Consider the following 16,721-nt stretch of genomic DNA (forward strand, 5'->3'; position numbering starts at 1 on the left):
TTTCACTGACTACCAGACAAAAGCTATCTTGCACATCAAACCCAGTGCAGGACAGAAAAATCAAATTGGTTTAAGGAGGATTAGAGTTTGAGGATTATGATTCTTTCTTCCAGGGATATAAATTAGTTTAAGATGACAGCAGAATTGGTGGCAAAAGAGGAAAATACAGACCAAAAGGCACAGGGAAACTTCAGGACTTTGAACAGAAATCCATCCTTTAGAGAAAAATCAGCTGAATAATGGTTTGTTAACACCTTTAAAAGAAGGAAAGAAAATGGATGCTCTATATACTTTTTGAACCAGCACACTTCTGCTAAAGCTGCATCTATCTTCTTCCTTTAGATTTAACAAAATCTACAAGGCAGCTAACAGTTTTTAAAAGGAGAAAATGCAGATTAAAACCAGGAAAGAAAAATTCAACAGCACATTAATAAAAACGGCAGAAGCCTAGCAAAGAAAACCCAGTATCAGCAGTACAATCAAGAGGCCCCAAACATCTGCAGGAAAATGCAGGCATGGCCAGATGCCTGAAACTTAAAAAGAGAAGAAAGAGCAAGACAAACCTCGCCGGGAGGGAGTTGTGTGGCCTTGCTTACTTCCCTAGCATCTCTGCTAAATTGTCTTGGGTTTAGATTGTTCTTTTAGAACTTCCAGAAGAGGAAGCCACTGGTTTGACTCAGTATAAGGCAGTTTAATGTGTTCACCTGCTGCACCACTGGGAAGGAAAGCTTTAGGCCAGGCTTAGGCAAACTCAGCCCTCCAGATGTTTTGGGAGTTGTAGTCCCAAGACATCTGGAGGGCCGAGTTTGCCTGTGCCTGCTTTAGGGCGTTAATGTGAGTGCAGTGGCAGAGGCCAGAGGGTTGGTGGCTGATGAGCGAAGCAAGCAGGGGCACAGGGAGAAGGTTGTCCTTAAGGTAACTTGGGTCTGGGCTGTTTAAGGTTTTGAGGGCAACAAACATTAAGTAGGCCAGGCATCCCCAAACTTCGGCCCTCCAGATGTTTTAGACTACAATTCCCAACTTTCCCAACCACTGGTTCTGTTAGCTAGGGATCATGGGAGTTGTAGGCCAACAAAACATCTGGAGGGCCGCAGTTTGCGGATGCCTGAAGTAGGCAAATAACTGGGTGCCAGTGAAGTTGTTATAAAACTGATGTTATATATTCTTAGTGGTCTGTTCCAGTTGCACTGATGCTTAGATCAGGCAACCCCAAACTGCGGCCCTCCAGATGTTTTGGCCTACAACTCCCATGATCCCTAGCTAAGAGGACCAGTGGTCAGGGATGATGGGAATTGTAGTCCAAAACATCTGGAGAGCTGAAGTTTGGGGATGCCTGGCTTAAAGAATCAGTCTTTGCTAAGTTCCTCCTCGGCTATCCAGAGTCTGCTTTCCAGAAAATTAATTTAGGGCTCATCCCCACTTAGCTTTCCTATGCACTTTCTAGGCAGGGGGCCACGTTTTCCAGATCCATGTCCAAGCAGGAATTTTGTTTTGTCCCGGAGCTTCCTCCGGAGACTCCAGTGTTTTACTGCTGAATCGGAGTAAACATGGGTTTTCTCACTCTCCCAAGTTCCCATGAAACTGATCATGCAGAGGGTGTGGCTGTCTCCTCAGAGGAAGAAGCTGATTTGAAGTGGCAAAAGAGACAGGAACCACCCAAAACTATGGAGAATCATCACATTCAAAGAACAGAAACACATTACAGCACTTGGAGTAGTAAGAATAGCCCGAGAACGACAAATGCCTGCCTGAGTTGAGACAGCAGGAAGTTTTTCTGCTTCTTGAGCTCTATTTCCTTTCCATACTTCTTTCCCATGAGCAACAAATGATACCTTTAAGGAGATGGGTTAAGGTTTGCAGGATTATGCATTTTGGGATGGGGATGTGTGAGGGGCAAGGGGTATCGTGAAGCCCCTCCCCTCCTGAGTTCCAGCCCAGCCCAGAGCACGACTGAGAGCAGGGAAAGCTCCAGCTCAAGTGGGGAAACAGGAAGTGGGGTCCAAGGCTCTGGCAGGGTAGAAGAGCCAGCGTCCCAGGTGGGACAGGAAGGAGGAAGAAAGGGGGGCAGACCCATCCCCCCAACTCCGGAACTTCGCAGAAAGCGTCGGGGGAAGAGGATGGGGCTCCCCAAGTTGTTATGCTGGTGCAAGACGCGCCAAACGCCATTCGGAGGTACTGTTTCAAGCTGAGAAGATGTGTCTCTGTAAATAGCTCCACCTTTAGCACTGTAAATACGCAGCACCAATAAAAAGATAAAATGCAGAGCGGTGTAGAGTCGTTACTCTGAAGTAGTCCCATCCGGCCACTGTGACGGGATGCAAATAGTGGGTTGCTGTATTAGTTTATTTGTATACCCTCTGGTTTAAGAGTTGGCTGTGTACTTTTTGATGGGCATTTTTGGGGAGTGTTTATCACTACGTTTCTAATTACAGGTATGTAGCCGTGTTGGCCTGGTGTAGTCGAAACAAAATAATTTTTTTTTCTTCCAGTAGCACCTTAGAGACCAACTAAGTTTGTCATTGGTATGAGCTTTCGTTTGCATGCACACTTCTGAAGATATCTATTTGCATGCACACGAAAGCTCATACCAATGACAAACTTAGTTGGTCTCTAAGGTGCTACTGGAAGAAGAATTTTTTTTTATTTTGTTTCGACTACTTTTCTAATGTTTTGGATTATGTATTTTTTTCATGTTGTAAGCTGCCCTGAGCATTGTTTTAACTATGGAAAGGCGGCATACAAATAAAATTATGTACGTATGCATGTAAAGGTAAAGGGACCCCTGACCATTAGGTCCAGTCGTGACCGACTCTGGGGTTGCGGCGCTCATCTCGCATTATTGGCCAAGGGAGCCGGCGTACAGCTTCCAGGTCATGTGGCCAGCATGACAAAGCCGCTTCTGGCAAACCAGAGCAGCACATCGAAACGCTGTTTACCTTCCCGCTCTAGCGGTTCCTATTTATTTACTTGCATTTTGACATGCTTTTGAACTGCTAGGTTGGCAGGAGCTGGGTCCAAGCAACGGGAGCTCACCCCATCACAGGGATTCAAACCGCCGACCTTCTGATCAGCAAGCCCTAGGCTCAGTGGTTTAACCCACAGCGCCACCTGGGTCCACGTATGCATGTAATCCACTTCAATAACTAAGCAAATGAGAGGAAACAGCCTCACATGAAAATTGTAAAGTCAAGCTGTGGATCGCATTCAAGAATATTTGAATAATAAAACTAAACTGGAAACTAAGTACTGTATGCAATCCAGCCAGTTAAGCACTTTGAAGTTCCACTAATTTAAATAGGGAGAATTAAGCACGTTTAACTTTTTTTAGTAAACCTAACTAAGATCCACAGTATGTAACTTGGACTGTTCTCTAAGAGTTCTTAAAATCAAAAGCTCTATTCAGCTGCAACAAATAATACATCTACGTAACAGCACTTAATGGAAGGGAACTGCAACCAGGCAAAACTAGTATTGCTACAGAACAACAATGGCATTTAATACTTGGGCATCATAGAAATTGCAGCTGATTTTCTGTTTTAAATTATGGTCGGTGGTTGTTTTAGTTTCACATTCAAAATTATCTGGTAAGACTGTAAAATGAGGCCACAATCCTAACAATAGCTGACTTTTACAAACACCATTGTAAGGAAGGTAAAGGTAAGATAATGGACCCCTGGACGGTTAAGTCCAGTCAAAGGCAACTATGGGGTGTGGTGATTGTCTCACTTTTCAGGCCAAGGGAGCCAGCGCTTGTCCACAGACTGCTTTCCAGGTCATGTGGCCAGCATGACTAAAACACTTCTGGTGTAACGGAACACCGTGACGGAAACCAGAGCGCACAGAACTGTCGTTTACCTTCCCACCGCAGCGGTACCTATTTATCTACTTGCACTGGTGTGCTTTCAAACTGCTAGATGGGCAGGTGCTGGGACAGAGCTCACCCCAAGGCAAGTGCAAGACCGCAGCTGCACACACGTGGGCACAAACTGTGCAGAGGCTGCAGGTGCCAGTCCTGCTTAGCATGTTCCTGTATGCACCAGCCCCACCTGCTCCACTCGCAACCTGTGCACACAGAGTGTGAATGCCTGAAAGGAGACATTAAGAATGTTCACCAGAACGGTCACCAATTCCAGAGGCAAGATTACTCCCGTTCATCAATCATGGCCCCTCTCCCCAGTTAAAGTGAAATCAAGGCATGTGTACCCCTTTGCATGGTGGTACCTTCGGGGGACGTTCTCCCCTTCAGGAGGTGGTGGGTCTAATTATGTGAGAAGGTAGGTGATGGTAGGTCTATCCTACTCCTCAAAAGCAAGCCGTCAAAGGCTTCTTCTTTCCACACCATGAGAAGCCCACTGCTGTTCACTGGTGTTATCATGTGATACAATGTCCCGATGAAGAATTTAAATCAATGACCACAATCCTAAACCTATTTTGGCTTGTATATGTGAAACGAATTTTGTCAACAGAAAAATACAAGGATGAAAACAAAATTTCAAAGTACTAGCTTGTAACATAGAAGTTGGGGGGGGAATAAAATGTTTTCTCCTCTTTGTGACAGAATCCAAGCAATTTACTAGAAAAGATTGAAGTCATCAAACAGAGGCTATTCTCTTCTTCTTGGAGCTGAATATGAAGCCCTTAAATCAAATTCATCTACTCCAGTCCCTGAGGGGTCATCCATCATTCTTTTCATGAACCAGGGTGTTCTATGTGCCACACCTCCCTCCTCTGATCAATGAAGCAATTGGGGAACACTCCTTCTCCTCTCCTAAGCATGATTGATGACTCTTAAGGAGTGAAGTGTGTGACACTCTCGCTGATAAGATTCTATGACTCTGAACACCTTCAAGTTAATCTTTTCAACAGACTGAAAAAGAGATGCTCTAAAAGCTTTGAAAAGCGCAATTGTTAGCAATGATTAATGGATTCACGACATAATGCTATGTGTATATAAGTGTGTGTGTGTGTGTGTGTGTGTGTGTGTGTGTGTGTGTGTGTGCAGAGAGAGAGAGAGAGAGAGAGAGATTTCATACCCAATTTTGCTCACAATCTGTTGCCTAATATTTGCACGGCATGATACATAATTGATTAAGGTTTTTTGGGGGAAACTCTTACATATATATATATATATATATATATATATATATATATATATATATAGTGGTGCCTCGCAAGACGAATTTAATTCGTTCCGTGAGTCAATTCGTTTCGCGAAAAATTCATCTTGTGAATCGTGGTTTCCCATAGGAATGCATTGATTTATTTTTTTTTTGCCCATAGGAACGCATTAATTAAATTACCACCAGATCGCAAGACGCATTCGTCTTCCGAAAAATTCATCTTGCAGGGCATTCGTCTTGAGAGGTACCACCACTGTATAAACAGATCAGTGTACGGAAGAGTGGTCTCTTCTGCATCACCTATTTATTAACTAAACCAGGCTTCGAAAATATCAGCCCAACAGACCGAATGCAGCTTACTAACAATGCATAGGATTTAGTCATCATTTTGCTACCTGCCCAGGACTGCAAAAGTGAAAGAAGGGAGGAAGGGTGTCAAGTCACAATAAATGGCTGGTGACCCCCACTCAGCTTGCTGTTTTGCACCCTCCCCCTTTCAACCCCTGACATCGCAGCTTGAAAGAGGGAGCACACAGAACAAAGGATACTGCTGCCACCACTAGTATTGCAGGAAGCAAGAAAAAAAACCTTCCTTTGAAAAAGAGGAAGAGTATTTATAGTGCCATTGGGATTCTCCCTTTTCCACCATGGGTGGTGAGTGCAAAAGTGGACGGGGTGCAACAGGTATTTTGCTTCATCTACCCTTCCAGACAAAATGAAGTCAAGGAGCTGGAGAAACACTCAAAATGGGTAAATAATGTGCTTGCTTGCCAATAACTCCTTCCAATATCTTCTAGCTTCCTGTTAAACAAGGCCGTACCTATGTAATCTTATGGAAACCAGCTTGAATGGCAGACAAAAAGAACCTGGACAAAAGGCTCACTTACTTGAAATATTTGTTTCAAGGAGAAGAGGGCCCGCCTCAGCTCCCGTCCATTTGAATTGTAGAGCTTTTCTAATGAAAAGACAAAAGAAAAGAAAAACATTTAGTCAAAGTTTGATATAAAATTCAGTTCTCATGACTGTAGGGAGCTGCAATGAATTATTTGCGGGGTTTTTTAAATCAATATTCCTCAGTAATGCAACATACATCAAACATACAAGGCACAATAGAGCACCACTAAAAATACAGTACATACACTACAAAGAATTGTACAAGATCAATTAAAATATGCATTTTTGATGAGTACCACCACCTTTATTTATCAAACTGCGAAATCTTAGTGCAAATAATGATGTTTTCAGTTGGAGTCTGAAACCAAACAGTTCAGGAAATTGATACACCTCAAATAGGAAATCATTCCAGCATTGGGGCCCTACCATGGAGAAGACACTTCTACAAGTCTCCTCACCCTGTATGCCAGCGGGGACTGTGAACAGAGCCCTGGTCCCTGCTCAGTTGATCTTAGGAATCAAATTGCCTATTGGAATAGCTGTTCCTGCAAATACAGGGCTTAGTAAACCACCACTATCACCTTGAACCAAGCCCAGTAGCACACAGGGAACCAGGAAGCAGATATTTTAGGACAGTTGTTATGTGATCTCATCTCGCTGCCCCTGTTTACATGGCTGGAATGGAAAGAAGGAGCTGGATCATCTATATACCTCGCTAAAGGTATATTCCTCAGAATCCTGATTCCTGGTGTCTTTGCTTGCTATCAGTTCCCCCAGATAACTGGGAGGGAGTAACTAGCCATCAATCAATCAATCAATCAATCAATCAATAAAACATTAATTTATAAAATGGCCACAATGGAAAGCCAAACTATGGTTGAACGTGAATATTCAAGCATGCTGATGGCCAGAGAGAAAACTGCCTATTTTGTTCTTCCCTGTGTCCTGCTGCTGCCACACTACCTGCAGCCAAGCCAGAGTTGGGCTTAACATTATGTAGGAGCCCAGCCTCGTGGTTTGTCTTCCCCAAGAAACCCCAAGTGGTAAACAAATATTGGTTACAGCTTTTAGTTTATCTGGAGCCGAGGCTGACTAGTCCAAGGTTTTAGTTACAGGTAGGTAGCCGTGTTGGTCTGAGTCGAAACAAAATAAAAAAATTCCTTCAGTAGCACCTTAAAGACCAACTAAGGTTTTTTTTTTTTTGGGTATGAGCTTTCGTGTGCATGCACACTTCATCAGATACACTGAAACAGAAGTCACCAGACCTCTGAATATATACATAAGGGTCACCAGACCTCTGAATATACATAAGGGTCTGGTGACTTCTGTTTCAGTGTATCTGATGAAGTGTGCATGCACACGAAAGCTCATACCAAAATAAAAAAACTTAGTTGGTCTTTATGGTGCTACTGAAGGGATTTTTTTATTTAGTCCAAGGTTTGTGAGTTTGATGGTTGATTTTGAACCTGGACCCAACAATATGCTCGCAAAAGACAGGCATGCCAGATGGTTAAAACGTTGCAGGATCATAGTCACCATGAGTGTCCATAATTCCTTCCCTCACTTTTGAATAGGAAAACCTAGACTTCTACATACACAGCTTCCACAAGGATAGCATATGGGTGCATTGGAAAGACTTCTCAGGAAGAAAGAAAATGGTAGGATCATTGTTCTACTGGGGTCCACAAAATCCAAACAAGTAAAATGGCAACAGAGCTGAATGCAAGAGCAAAGGAGGCAACCCAGCAGCAAAGCCTGCTGAATGGCCCCTAGTGGAGCTTATTCACTTCTGCAAGGGGCCATGGAGGTCTTCCCACTGGTTTGTTCCCCATATGTTCTGCAGAAGCAGACAAGGCATGCTTTGGAAACAAATGCTTTTGGTTCTCTTCTTTGAAAGAAGCGAAACATAACGGACCTTTTCTGGGATCCAAATAGTTTCAGCCAATATGAAAGAGACGCCTCAGCCGTTGTTTGTAAACCTCTAAAGCAATATTCTGTCCTTGGCACTGGAGAGAGAATGTGTGGCCCATTTACCCCTCTTGCAGTTCTCACAACTTCTTATTCCTTACGGAGCTGACAAATTCCCAGCACAAAACATTGCAAAAAGGAATGTCTCTTGTAATCACGGACCCAAACACACACTTTAATTATCCTAGCCCAAAAAAATCAATTCACTCGTGTGTACAAGTACATTATGTTTCTTGGCTAGATAAACTAAAGTCTTGTCAGGAAAGCTGAAAGGATAATAGGGTTTTGGGTTTTTTTGTGGGGTGGGGTGGGAGTTGCTGGATTTTATTTTTTAAAATTGTATTGTCTTCACGTGCTAAATAGGAACAAAATTATTCCTTGGAAAGATACCACCATCTGGCCTTCGTTAGAATTAAATTCCCTTCATTCTCATACAATTGCATACAGTTTGTCCAAAGATGGGTCTATCTGCCGGTATGTTTTTGAAGAGATGCAGAACTAGATTTTAATTTCTGGGGATTCCCAGGCAACATGCCATCCAGGCATCAAATAGACCTCGATCAGCAGTGCTTCAGCAAGACTGTTGCTTTATATGCCTTCACATCAGATTTCACGTTTCAGGGTAGTATGTCTCTGTCGCTACACCACCACGACTCTTAATACATAAGGATGACCTAAAGCATCATGGCCAAATGCATTTTATTTCTCGGACCCAACAGATAACCCATTTACTTTTGAATGAAGCGTGCCATTGAATTTAAGACCCAAACACCATGCTGCAAAACCTCAGGACTCACCCAGTGTCCTCAAATAAGAACTCAGACAGAATTAAGCAGGGAATGGGGAGGATCCACATAAAGGTGCTAGCCTCATTAGGTAAAGGTAAAGGGACCCCTGACCATTAGGTCCAGTCGTGACCAACTCTGGGGTTGCGCGCTCATCTCGCATTATTGGCCGAGGGAGCCGGCGTATAGCATCCAGGTCATGTGGCCAGCATGACAAAGCCGCTTCTGGCAAACCAGAGCAGCACATGGAAACGCCATTTACCTTCCCGCTATAGCGGTTCCTATTTATCTACTTGCATTTTTGATGTGCTTTTGAACTGCTAGGTTGGCAGGAGCTGGGACCAAGCAACGGGAGCTCACCCCGTCACAGGGATTTGAACCGCCGACCTTCTGATCAGCAAACCCTAGGCTCAGTGGTTTAGCCCAAAGCGCCACCTGGGTCCCTTTTGCTAGCCTCATTAGCTTCCTGTAATTTCCATTTCTACAGCAGAGGCAAAATCACAGCAATAGTTTAGGAATGTTTTCTCAGGAGCAAGTCACATTCAGATGAGCAAGGCTTTCTTCCTCAGAGGGGGGTGGAGAGTTAGCACAATGAACCAGCGGGAAAATATCTGCATCTCCATCACTGGAAGAGAAGCAGGGGTAGGCGGGCCTCTTCCAATGCAGGTGCCCTGGCTGTAGGTGGCAGGGAGAGAGAATCCCTGGGGTTAGCAAGGGGCTTTGTGCTGCCCTAGTGAACCTCAGCCACCCAGAGTTCCTGGCCACCAGAGCCCTAGTTCTGGGAGAGGAAGGGAGAGAACCTAAAATACTGGGGCACCCACAGAGCCAGGATGGTCAGGCAACCCTCCCACTCCAAGTTCTGCATTCCTTCTGTAGTTGGCAGAAGCTGGGACAGAGCAATGGGAGCTCACCCTGTTGCACGGATTCGAACCACCGACCTTCCAATCGGCAAGCCCAAGAAAGCATACCAGTGCAAGTAGATAAGTAGGTACTGCTGCGGTGGGAAGATAAATGGTGTTTCCATGCACTCTGACACTCATCATAGTGTCCCGTTGCGCCAGAAGCGGTTTAGTCCTGATAGCCACATGACCTGGAAAGCTGTGTGTGGACAAATGCCGGCTCCCTCGGCCTGAAGCGGGATGAGTGCAGCATCCCATAGTTGCCTTTGACTGGACTTAACCATCCAGGGTCCTCTTCCTTTACCTTCCCCCCCCTTCAGTAGTAGCAATTAATGACACAAGCGCAGAAAGTGCTTGCTGTTGCTCATGCTGCCTCTTTGCTCCCAGTCTGATTCATCACTGAGTGCATCCTGTACTATGTATCACTAACTAAAGTCAACTGCTTGGTGCAGAGGGTGAAAATTCAGAGCAAAGTAAATGTCTGGACGTTTTTCAGGAGGCATATAAAACTAATTATTGCAGCATGCCATTCTTTCATTGAATGTCAGACAAATTTAACTGGTGTCCAGCAAGAGCAAGAAAAAAAATACCTTGGAGTGATGCCAAAACAAGGCTTTCGTCTGAGCTTTGTTTTTGTCTACAAAAGCCAATAATAAATCTATTGGCAAGACAATGCACTTTCCTTTTTACTCCCAGACCCAGCAAAATATATCATTTTGTGAGGGGGATCAGCCACAGGCACAGTGCCCATTAGTACATTAATGCTGCTCTTCTGCATGTCTGCTGAGGTTATGTGGCTTCACCTGGTACAAATTCACAGGGTTTGATCTAATCTGACTGTGTGTGTGTGTGTGTATATATATATATATATATATATATATATATATATATATATATATATATACACACACATACACATACACATACACATACACACTACTAGTTGGCCCTGCCACGCGTTGCTGTGGCTTGGTCTGTTAACTGGGCCCTTCAGACTCCTCCCCCCAGCCCCCGGCACATCCCTGTGATTGGCCCCACCCTGTCCCGACCCATGACCTTTCCCACCCCCTCCCCCATCTCCCACCCAGGGGAGCCCCCACCTCTATTCAGCCTAGTTGCTGTCCCTTAGTCTGTTAAATGGACCCTCAGAGTCCCCCTTCAGGCTCCCCTGTAGGCCCCACTGTGGCTTAGTCTGTTAAATGGGCCCTCAGACTCCTCCCCCACCCCCAGGCTCATCCCTGTGATTGGGCCCACCCTGTCCAGACCCATGACCTTTCCCGCCCCTCCTCCCCCCATCCCCCACCCAGGGGAGCCCCCACCTCTATTTGGCCTAGTCTGCAAACCTCTTCTCGGCCTAGTCTGCAAAGCCGAGCCAAGTTGCTATGGAGTGGGTAGGTTTCCTACCTGCAGTACCAGTGTAGCTACCACTAGAGGCCGCTGTTGTGCAAGGTCTCCTGATTATGGCTTCTATTTCCCAGCATGCACTTTAGGGTGAGTTGTGAGTTTTTGAACATGGGGTTTTGGGGGGTTTACGTGGCCCAGGTGTGACATTTGTCTTTGAAAATGGTATGAGCTTGATCTTGTAGTCACAATTGACTTTGTGTTAAAATTTGAATGCAATCGGTCAAGCGGTTTTGTTGAACATTGAAGAGGAACACACATGCCCAGTTTACATATATATACACATACCGTAGATTTGAAGCCTTCATGTTTTCTCCCTGACTACTCCAGGGGAGACACAATTTATACTCGGCAGAGAAAAAATAGTTTCTGACTTTAAATTGTGGTCTAATTAAAGCAAAATGCCATGGCCTATATGCAATCGGATGAATAAAGTTGTCAAGTGTTCTCTCCCTTTCTCTGACAGGTAGATAAATGCACATAGATGACTAGCACATAAAAGAGATGATGAAGACAATCATTTTGAAAGGATACAGTCAACACGCAACTTCACAACAGATTTTCACCACAAAGTGCCTTTGTACGTACTAGGGCAGGCATAGGCAAACTCCCATCACCCCTGACCACTGGTCCTGTTAGCTAGGCATCATGGGAGTTGTAGTCCCAAATCATCTGGAGGGGCGAGTTTGCCTATGCCTGTACTAGGGCCTCTTTCCTCCTAGGCCAGTGATGGGCAACCTTTTGAGCTTGGTGTGTCAAAATTTGCCAAAAAACCGAGCATAACTCAGGTGGTGTGTCACTTCGAGAAAAAAACCCATAGTTTTGTGATATTTATAGTTTAAATAACAAAAATGTATAATTGTAATATATAACTGTATTTAATAAACCAAAAACTAATTATTTAAACAAACCAAACCAAAAACCCCTTATTTATCACAAAGTGCCCAGAGTTGTTGAGCTTTTGGCGGGGAGCTGCTGAGATTTTTGGAGGTTTTTTGGGTGGGGTGCAAAAGTTGCTTTGCTTTTTTTGGGGGGGGGGATGCCCCAAAGCTGCTGCGCTTTGGGGAGGGGGGAAGAGAACAGAAATAAATGATGAATAATACCTTTGCTGGAACTAACACGCAGCATCGACATAGTCTGCCAAAGCACAAAAAACCAGCACAGAACGGGTTAAAAAATGAACGCTGTTACACCCAATCATCGTCTGCCAAAGTGCCAGAAAAAACAGCACAGAAAGGGTTAAAAAACCAATCTCTGGCTACCAACAACAACAACAACAACAGGATCCGGGTTTTAACAGTGGAGACAAGCTATAGTGTGAGGAGGAGTGGGAGAACAAATGGGGGGGGAACAACAACAACAGCGTGAATGGGCCGATGGGGCGCGTGCCAGCAGTGAGGGCTCTGCGTGTCATGTCTGACACACGTGTCATAGGTTCGCCATCACTGTCCTAGGCCCTTGGGACACTATTGCAAAAAGCATTCAAGGTGCCAGGGAGGGAGAACTCTGGAGTGAGACCTCTCTGCTTCACCCTGTGAATGTGAATTCCAACACATTCCAGCAAAACCAGTATTGTACCTACACCACAAAACCTCACACAGACCATTTGAATGCAAAACATATCATCGGCACATAATTTTTTTCTGTCATTCCTCTCCTAGGTTTCAATAACTTATCGCAAGAAATGGAAGTAATTTCTTTTGTTCAGACTGTCTGGGTTCCCAGAGACCTGAAACATGATAATACGAACTGGCTGTGAAGTGAGCCATGAAGCAAGTTCTCAGGATTTGCACACAGGCACTTCTGAAAAAGGACTCCCTCCCCCCACCAAACCAATGAATCAATGCTTTTTCCTCATTATTTGTTCACAAAGAGTGCTGACAGCATATAATTACCCTTATTGGAAAGTGCTGCAGTAGATCACTTATTCAACTGATCGGTCGTCACCCAACAGGCGAGCGCTAGCTCTCCTCGGATATCTGACAATGTACCATTAATGTTGTGCAACGTGAAATGCAGAAACAATCCCGACAACCAGGCAGCTGTCAGTTAACGCTCAGGCCATCCTCAGAGCCTGTTGCTGAAAAATAAACTATCTCCGTCTGCTTATTTTGGTAGGGCTTGCCGTGGAATTGGGTACAAGGCACTACTCCAGTTAAAATCTGGGGTGCTGATAGGTTGTATGAGTGACTTGAACTAGGCCATGGCCCAAACCCAGGCTACAAGGTTCAGGGTCAAGTCCCAGGGTCATAAATAGGACCCCTCCCCCACATACATTGTCCATAGCTCTAATATATATTTAGGATTCAGCCATAGGTCAGGTGGGTGGGTTTAAATTATTGCTGGAATTTGTCTGTCTTGAAAGACAATGGGAGTGCAACCTCTGGGGGTGAACCCAAACCGTCAGAGAATCACAGTGCTTGCTGCGGCTGCGACTACAGAGACCAGTACAGTGGAACCTCGGTTTATGAACACCTTGGTTTATGAATTTTCGGTTTACAAACGCCGCGGACCCATCTGGAACGGATTAATTCACTTTCCATTACTTTCAATGGGAAAGTTCGCTTCAGTTTATGAACACTTCAGTTTATGAACAGACTTCCGGAACCAATTACACCCATGCTTCAGGTTAAGTACGCTTCAGGTTGAGTACTCCGTGGACCCGTCTGGAACGGATTAATCCACTTTCCATTACTTTCAATGGGAAAGTTCGCTTCAGTTTATGAACGCTTCAGTTTATGAACAGACTTCGGAACCAATTGTGTTCATAAACTGAGGTACCACTGTAACTCATAACTGCTGTCTCCTGTGTCGTTTTTGTTGTGTTATCAGCACCAAAGTGACTTCTCTAGAGTGCAAGTCTGCGCAGTGTGCATGGAGGTCCTGGGCTGCCCAGATGACAAGACCCCACCCCCCTCGGCTTCGCTGATGTGGTCCAAAGGAATGCAGAGCAATACATTTGGCACCAGCTTGGCTGCAGGGAGTTGCCGGAAGGAGGCATGCAAGATGCCAGCCAACTTTCTCAGGGACTCTACTTCGGATTTGTGTAGGGTTTACTGCTTAGCCTTTTCTTCTCCTGAAGATGTTCCACAAGGCAGCAGGTATGGATTTCTCCTCTGGGGTTGGAGGCACAGATACCTAGGAACTGGAATCCCATGGAGCACAGAACCTAGCTGGATCCTAAAGGACATGGTAGACAGCAGAGGAACTGATTAAAAAAAAACCTCTCATGAAGCCAAGCTGAAAATAGCCTGTTCCGTTCCTTCTAGACCCACACCCTGAGATTTCAATCCTTGCCCTACAGACCCTAAGCAGGAGTTAAACACCTGCATCAGGTGTTGCAATGATGAGCAATGAACACTGAGCATGCCCAATGACCATGGGATGCTGAATTACTGATGGGAAGGAAAGGAAAACCAGAGGCAAGGGATGCAATGGGGTATCATTGAAGAGACCATGACTTGCTGTTTCCTCAAACAGGGGAACTCCACACCGAAACATTTTGTTCCAGGTCCCACTTGTCCGTCCCCTGCCTTTACACTTGAATAATCTACTTACAGAATAACTTAGAAGCAGATATACCACTGGCAGGGGCGTAGGAAGATGGGGTGGTTGGGGTGGGGCGCCCCGGGCAGCGCGATCCCAGGGGTGCCATCGCGGCTGCCCACCCCACTCCACTCCAAAATGCACCCCCCAAAAATGCATGCTTGCCCCTGTGCGCGGCGTGCCCCGCCCCAAACCGTGTGCCCCGCCCCACCCCCAAATTGTGCATCCCGCCCCACCTCCAGAACACGCACCACGTGCCTGTTCTCTGTCCCCGGTGGCAGAGCATGAAGCTCCGCCCCTGACCACTGGAGCAGAAATAGCAGACTGCCACAACTCCTGCTTTCAGGTTGCCTAATTGCTTTGCGGTATTCTTGTTGAGCAAGTAAGAACGACAATTTCTTGAAATAAGTAAATAATAGGGCAGGGCCGTTCTGCTGCTCCTTCTGCAACTTATCCAGGTGCTTATCCAGGAACAGGCACAAAGCAACTGGTATAAAATGCACAAATTGATGTGACTGAATTTGCAGTATTAGCAAACAATTTGTACCACATGCAGAATCATAGAATAATAGAATTGTAGAGTTGGAAGGGACTTCAAGGACCATTGAATCCAGCCCCCTGCAATGCAGGAATCTCAGATTTGGGTATCCAAGTTATGCCAAACCTTTATACGGATATGGCTTCAGAAACATTAAGTTCTATGTATTTCCATAAGATACCTAAGCATCGTCAGTTCCGGTGCACTGGGCAGTTGGGGTGGGGCGTGCGCCAGGGTGTGTGCATGGAGCCCGCATGGAGCTCCTTGCCCACTCCCTCCATCCACCTGCCCGCTAGACCGACCCGCCTGTGGCTGCACCTCAGCTACCAGGGAGCCTGGGCCCATGGTCCCTCTGCCCCCCCCCAAACTACAGCTCTATGAAGAGTGGGCCCAATAGTCAAGAAGGCATTTTCTGTATGAGCTGTAGAGGGAAGTGAGGGGCAGGTGGGGATCATCAACCTGGGAAGGTAGCCCACCTAGGGGAAGGAAAACTGATCCTAAACCTCCTCTGCTTTGCGTGATATCTTTGGGAGAAGAAAAGGCTACACAAATCCAGAGCGGAGTCCCTAAGGTAGTTGGATGGCACCTTGTATGTCTCCTTCCGGCAACTCCTGCAGCCAAGCTGATGCCAAACGTATTGCTCTGCTTTCCATTGGACCACATCAGCAAGTGGGGAGGGAGGCGGGTCTTGTCATCTGGACAGCCCAGGACCTCCATGCACACTGCCCAGTTGCTGCAAATGCAGCTGTTTGACCTCACCTCCAGAGGCGCACCCCGTTGTCTCTTGAGAAAGAAAGATGCCAAGCATACCGTGTTTCTCCGAAAGTACGCCATACCCTGAAAACAAGCCATACCCCGAAAATAAGCCATAGTGATAGGCAGTTTAACCTTGTAGGTTAAACTGTACCATACTTAATTAAAAAAAAAAGACATCCCCTGAAAATAAGCCACCGTGTTGTTGTTTTTAGGAAAAATAAATATAAGACGGTGTCTTATTTTTGGAGAAACACAGTATTACCTCCAGTAATAGGGGCAGAATGCCTCTTAATGTGTTTCTGGGGAAAACAATTGCCTACAGACAGCCACCCAATCTTAAACAACTCCTCACCCACAATAATACAACCACCAGACTTAACATGGACCAGAGCCTGCAATAAACCCAGATGCCAACTTTGCTGCCACATACACCCGGACAACATCATTACTGGCCCCAACAACATCCAACATACCATCTCAGGACTATTTAATTGCTCATCTTCCAACATTGTGTATGCCATCAAATGCCAACAGTGCCCTTCAGCTCTCTATATTGGACAAACAGGCCAAACCCTACGCCAAAGGATAAATGGACATAAATCTGACATCAGGAACCACAAGACAGAGAAACCAGTAGGAGGACACTTCAATCTCCCAGGACATTCTATACAAGATCTCAAAGCAGCTGTTTTATTACAGAAAAAATTCAGGAACAGACTGGGAAGAGAAGTTGCTGAATTGGAACTCGTTACCAAGCTTAAAACCATGGAGCCACCTGGGATGAATAAAGACATTGGATTCTTATCTCATTATG

General features: G+C 45.4%; 1 protein-coding gene across 13 annotated transcripts in view; it reads right to left on the reverse strand.

Annotated features, from left to right (window-relative positions):
• FHOD3 (formin homology 2 domain containing 3) overlaps nt 1–16,721 on the reverse strand; it is a 310,284-nt gene that overhangs the window by 142,715 nt on the left and 150,848 nt on the right. For all 13 annotated transcript variants that reach the window (XM_060282210.1, XM_060282206.1, XM_060282209.1 and 10 more), the window contains exon 4: nt 6,008–6,075. In XM_060282210.1, the coding sequence (XP_060138193.1) occupies nt 6,008–6,075 (68 nt within the window). The remainder of the gene's footprint in view (nt 1–6,007; nt 6,076–16,721) is intronic.

This window comes from Zootoca vivipara, chromosome 13 (genome assembly GCF_963506605.1).
Source record: "Zootoca vivipara chromosome 13, rZooViv1.1, whole genome shotgun sequence".
Lineage (NCBI taxonomy): Eukaryota > Metazoa > Chordata > Lepidosauria > Squamata > Lacertidae > Zootoca > Zootoca vivipara.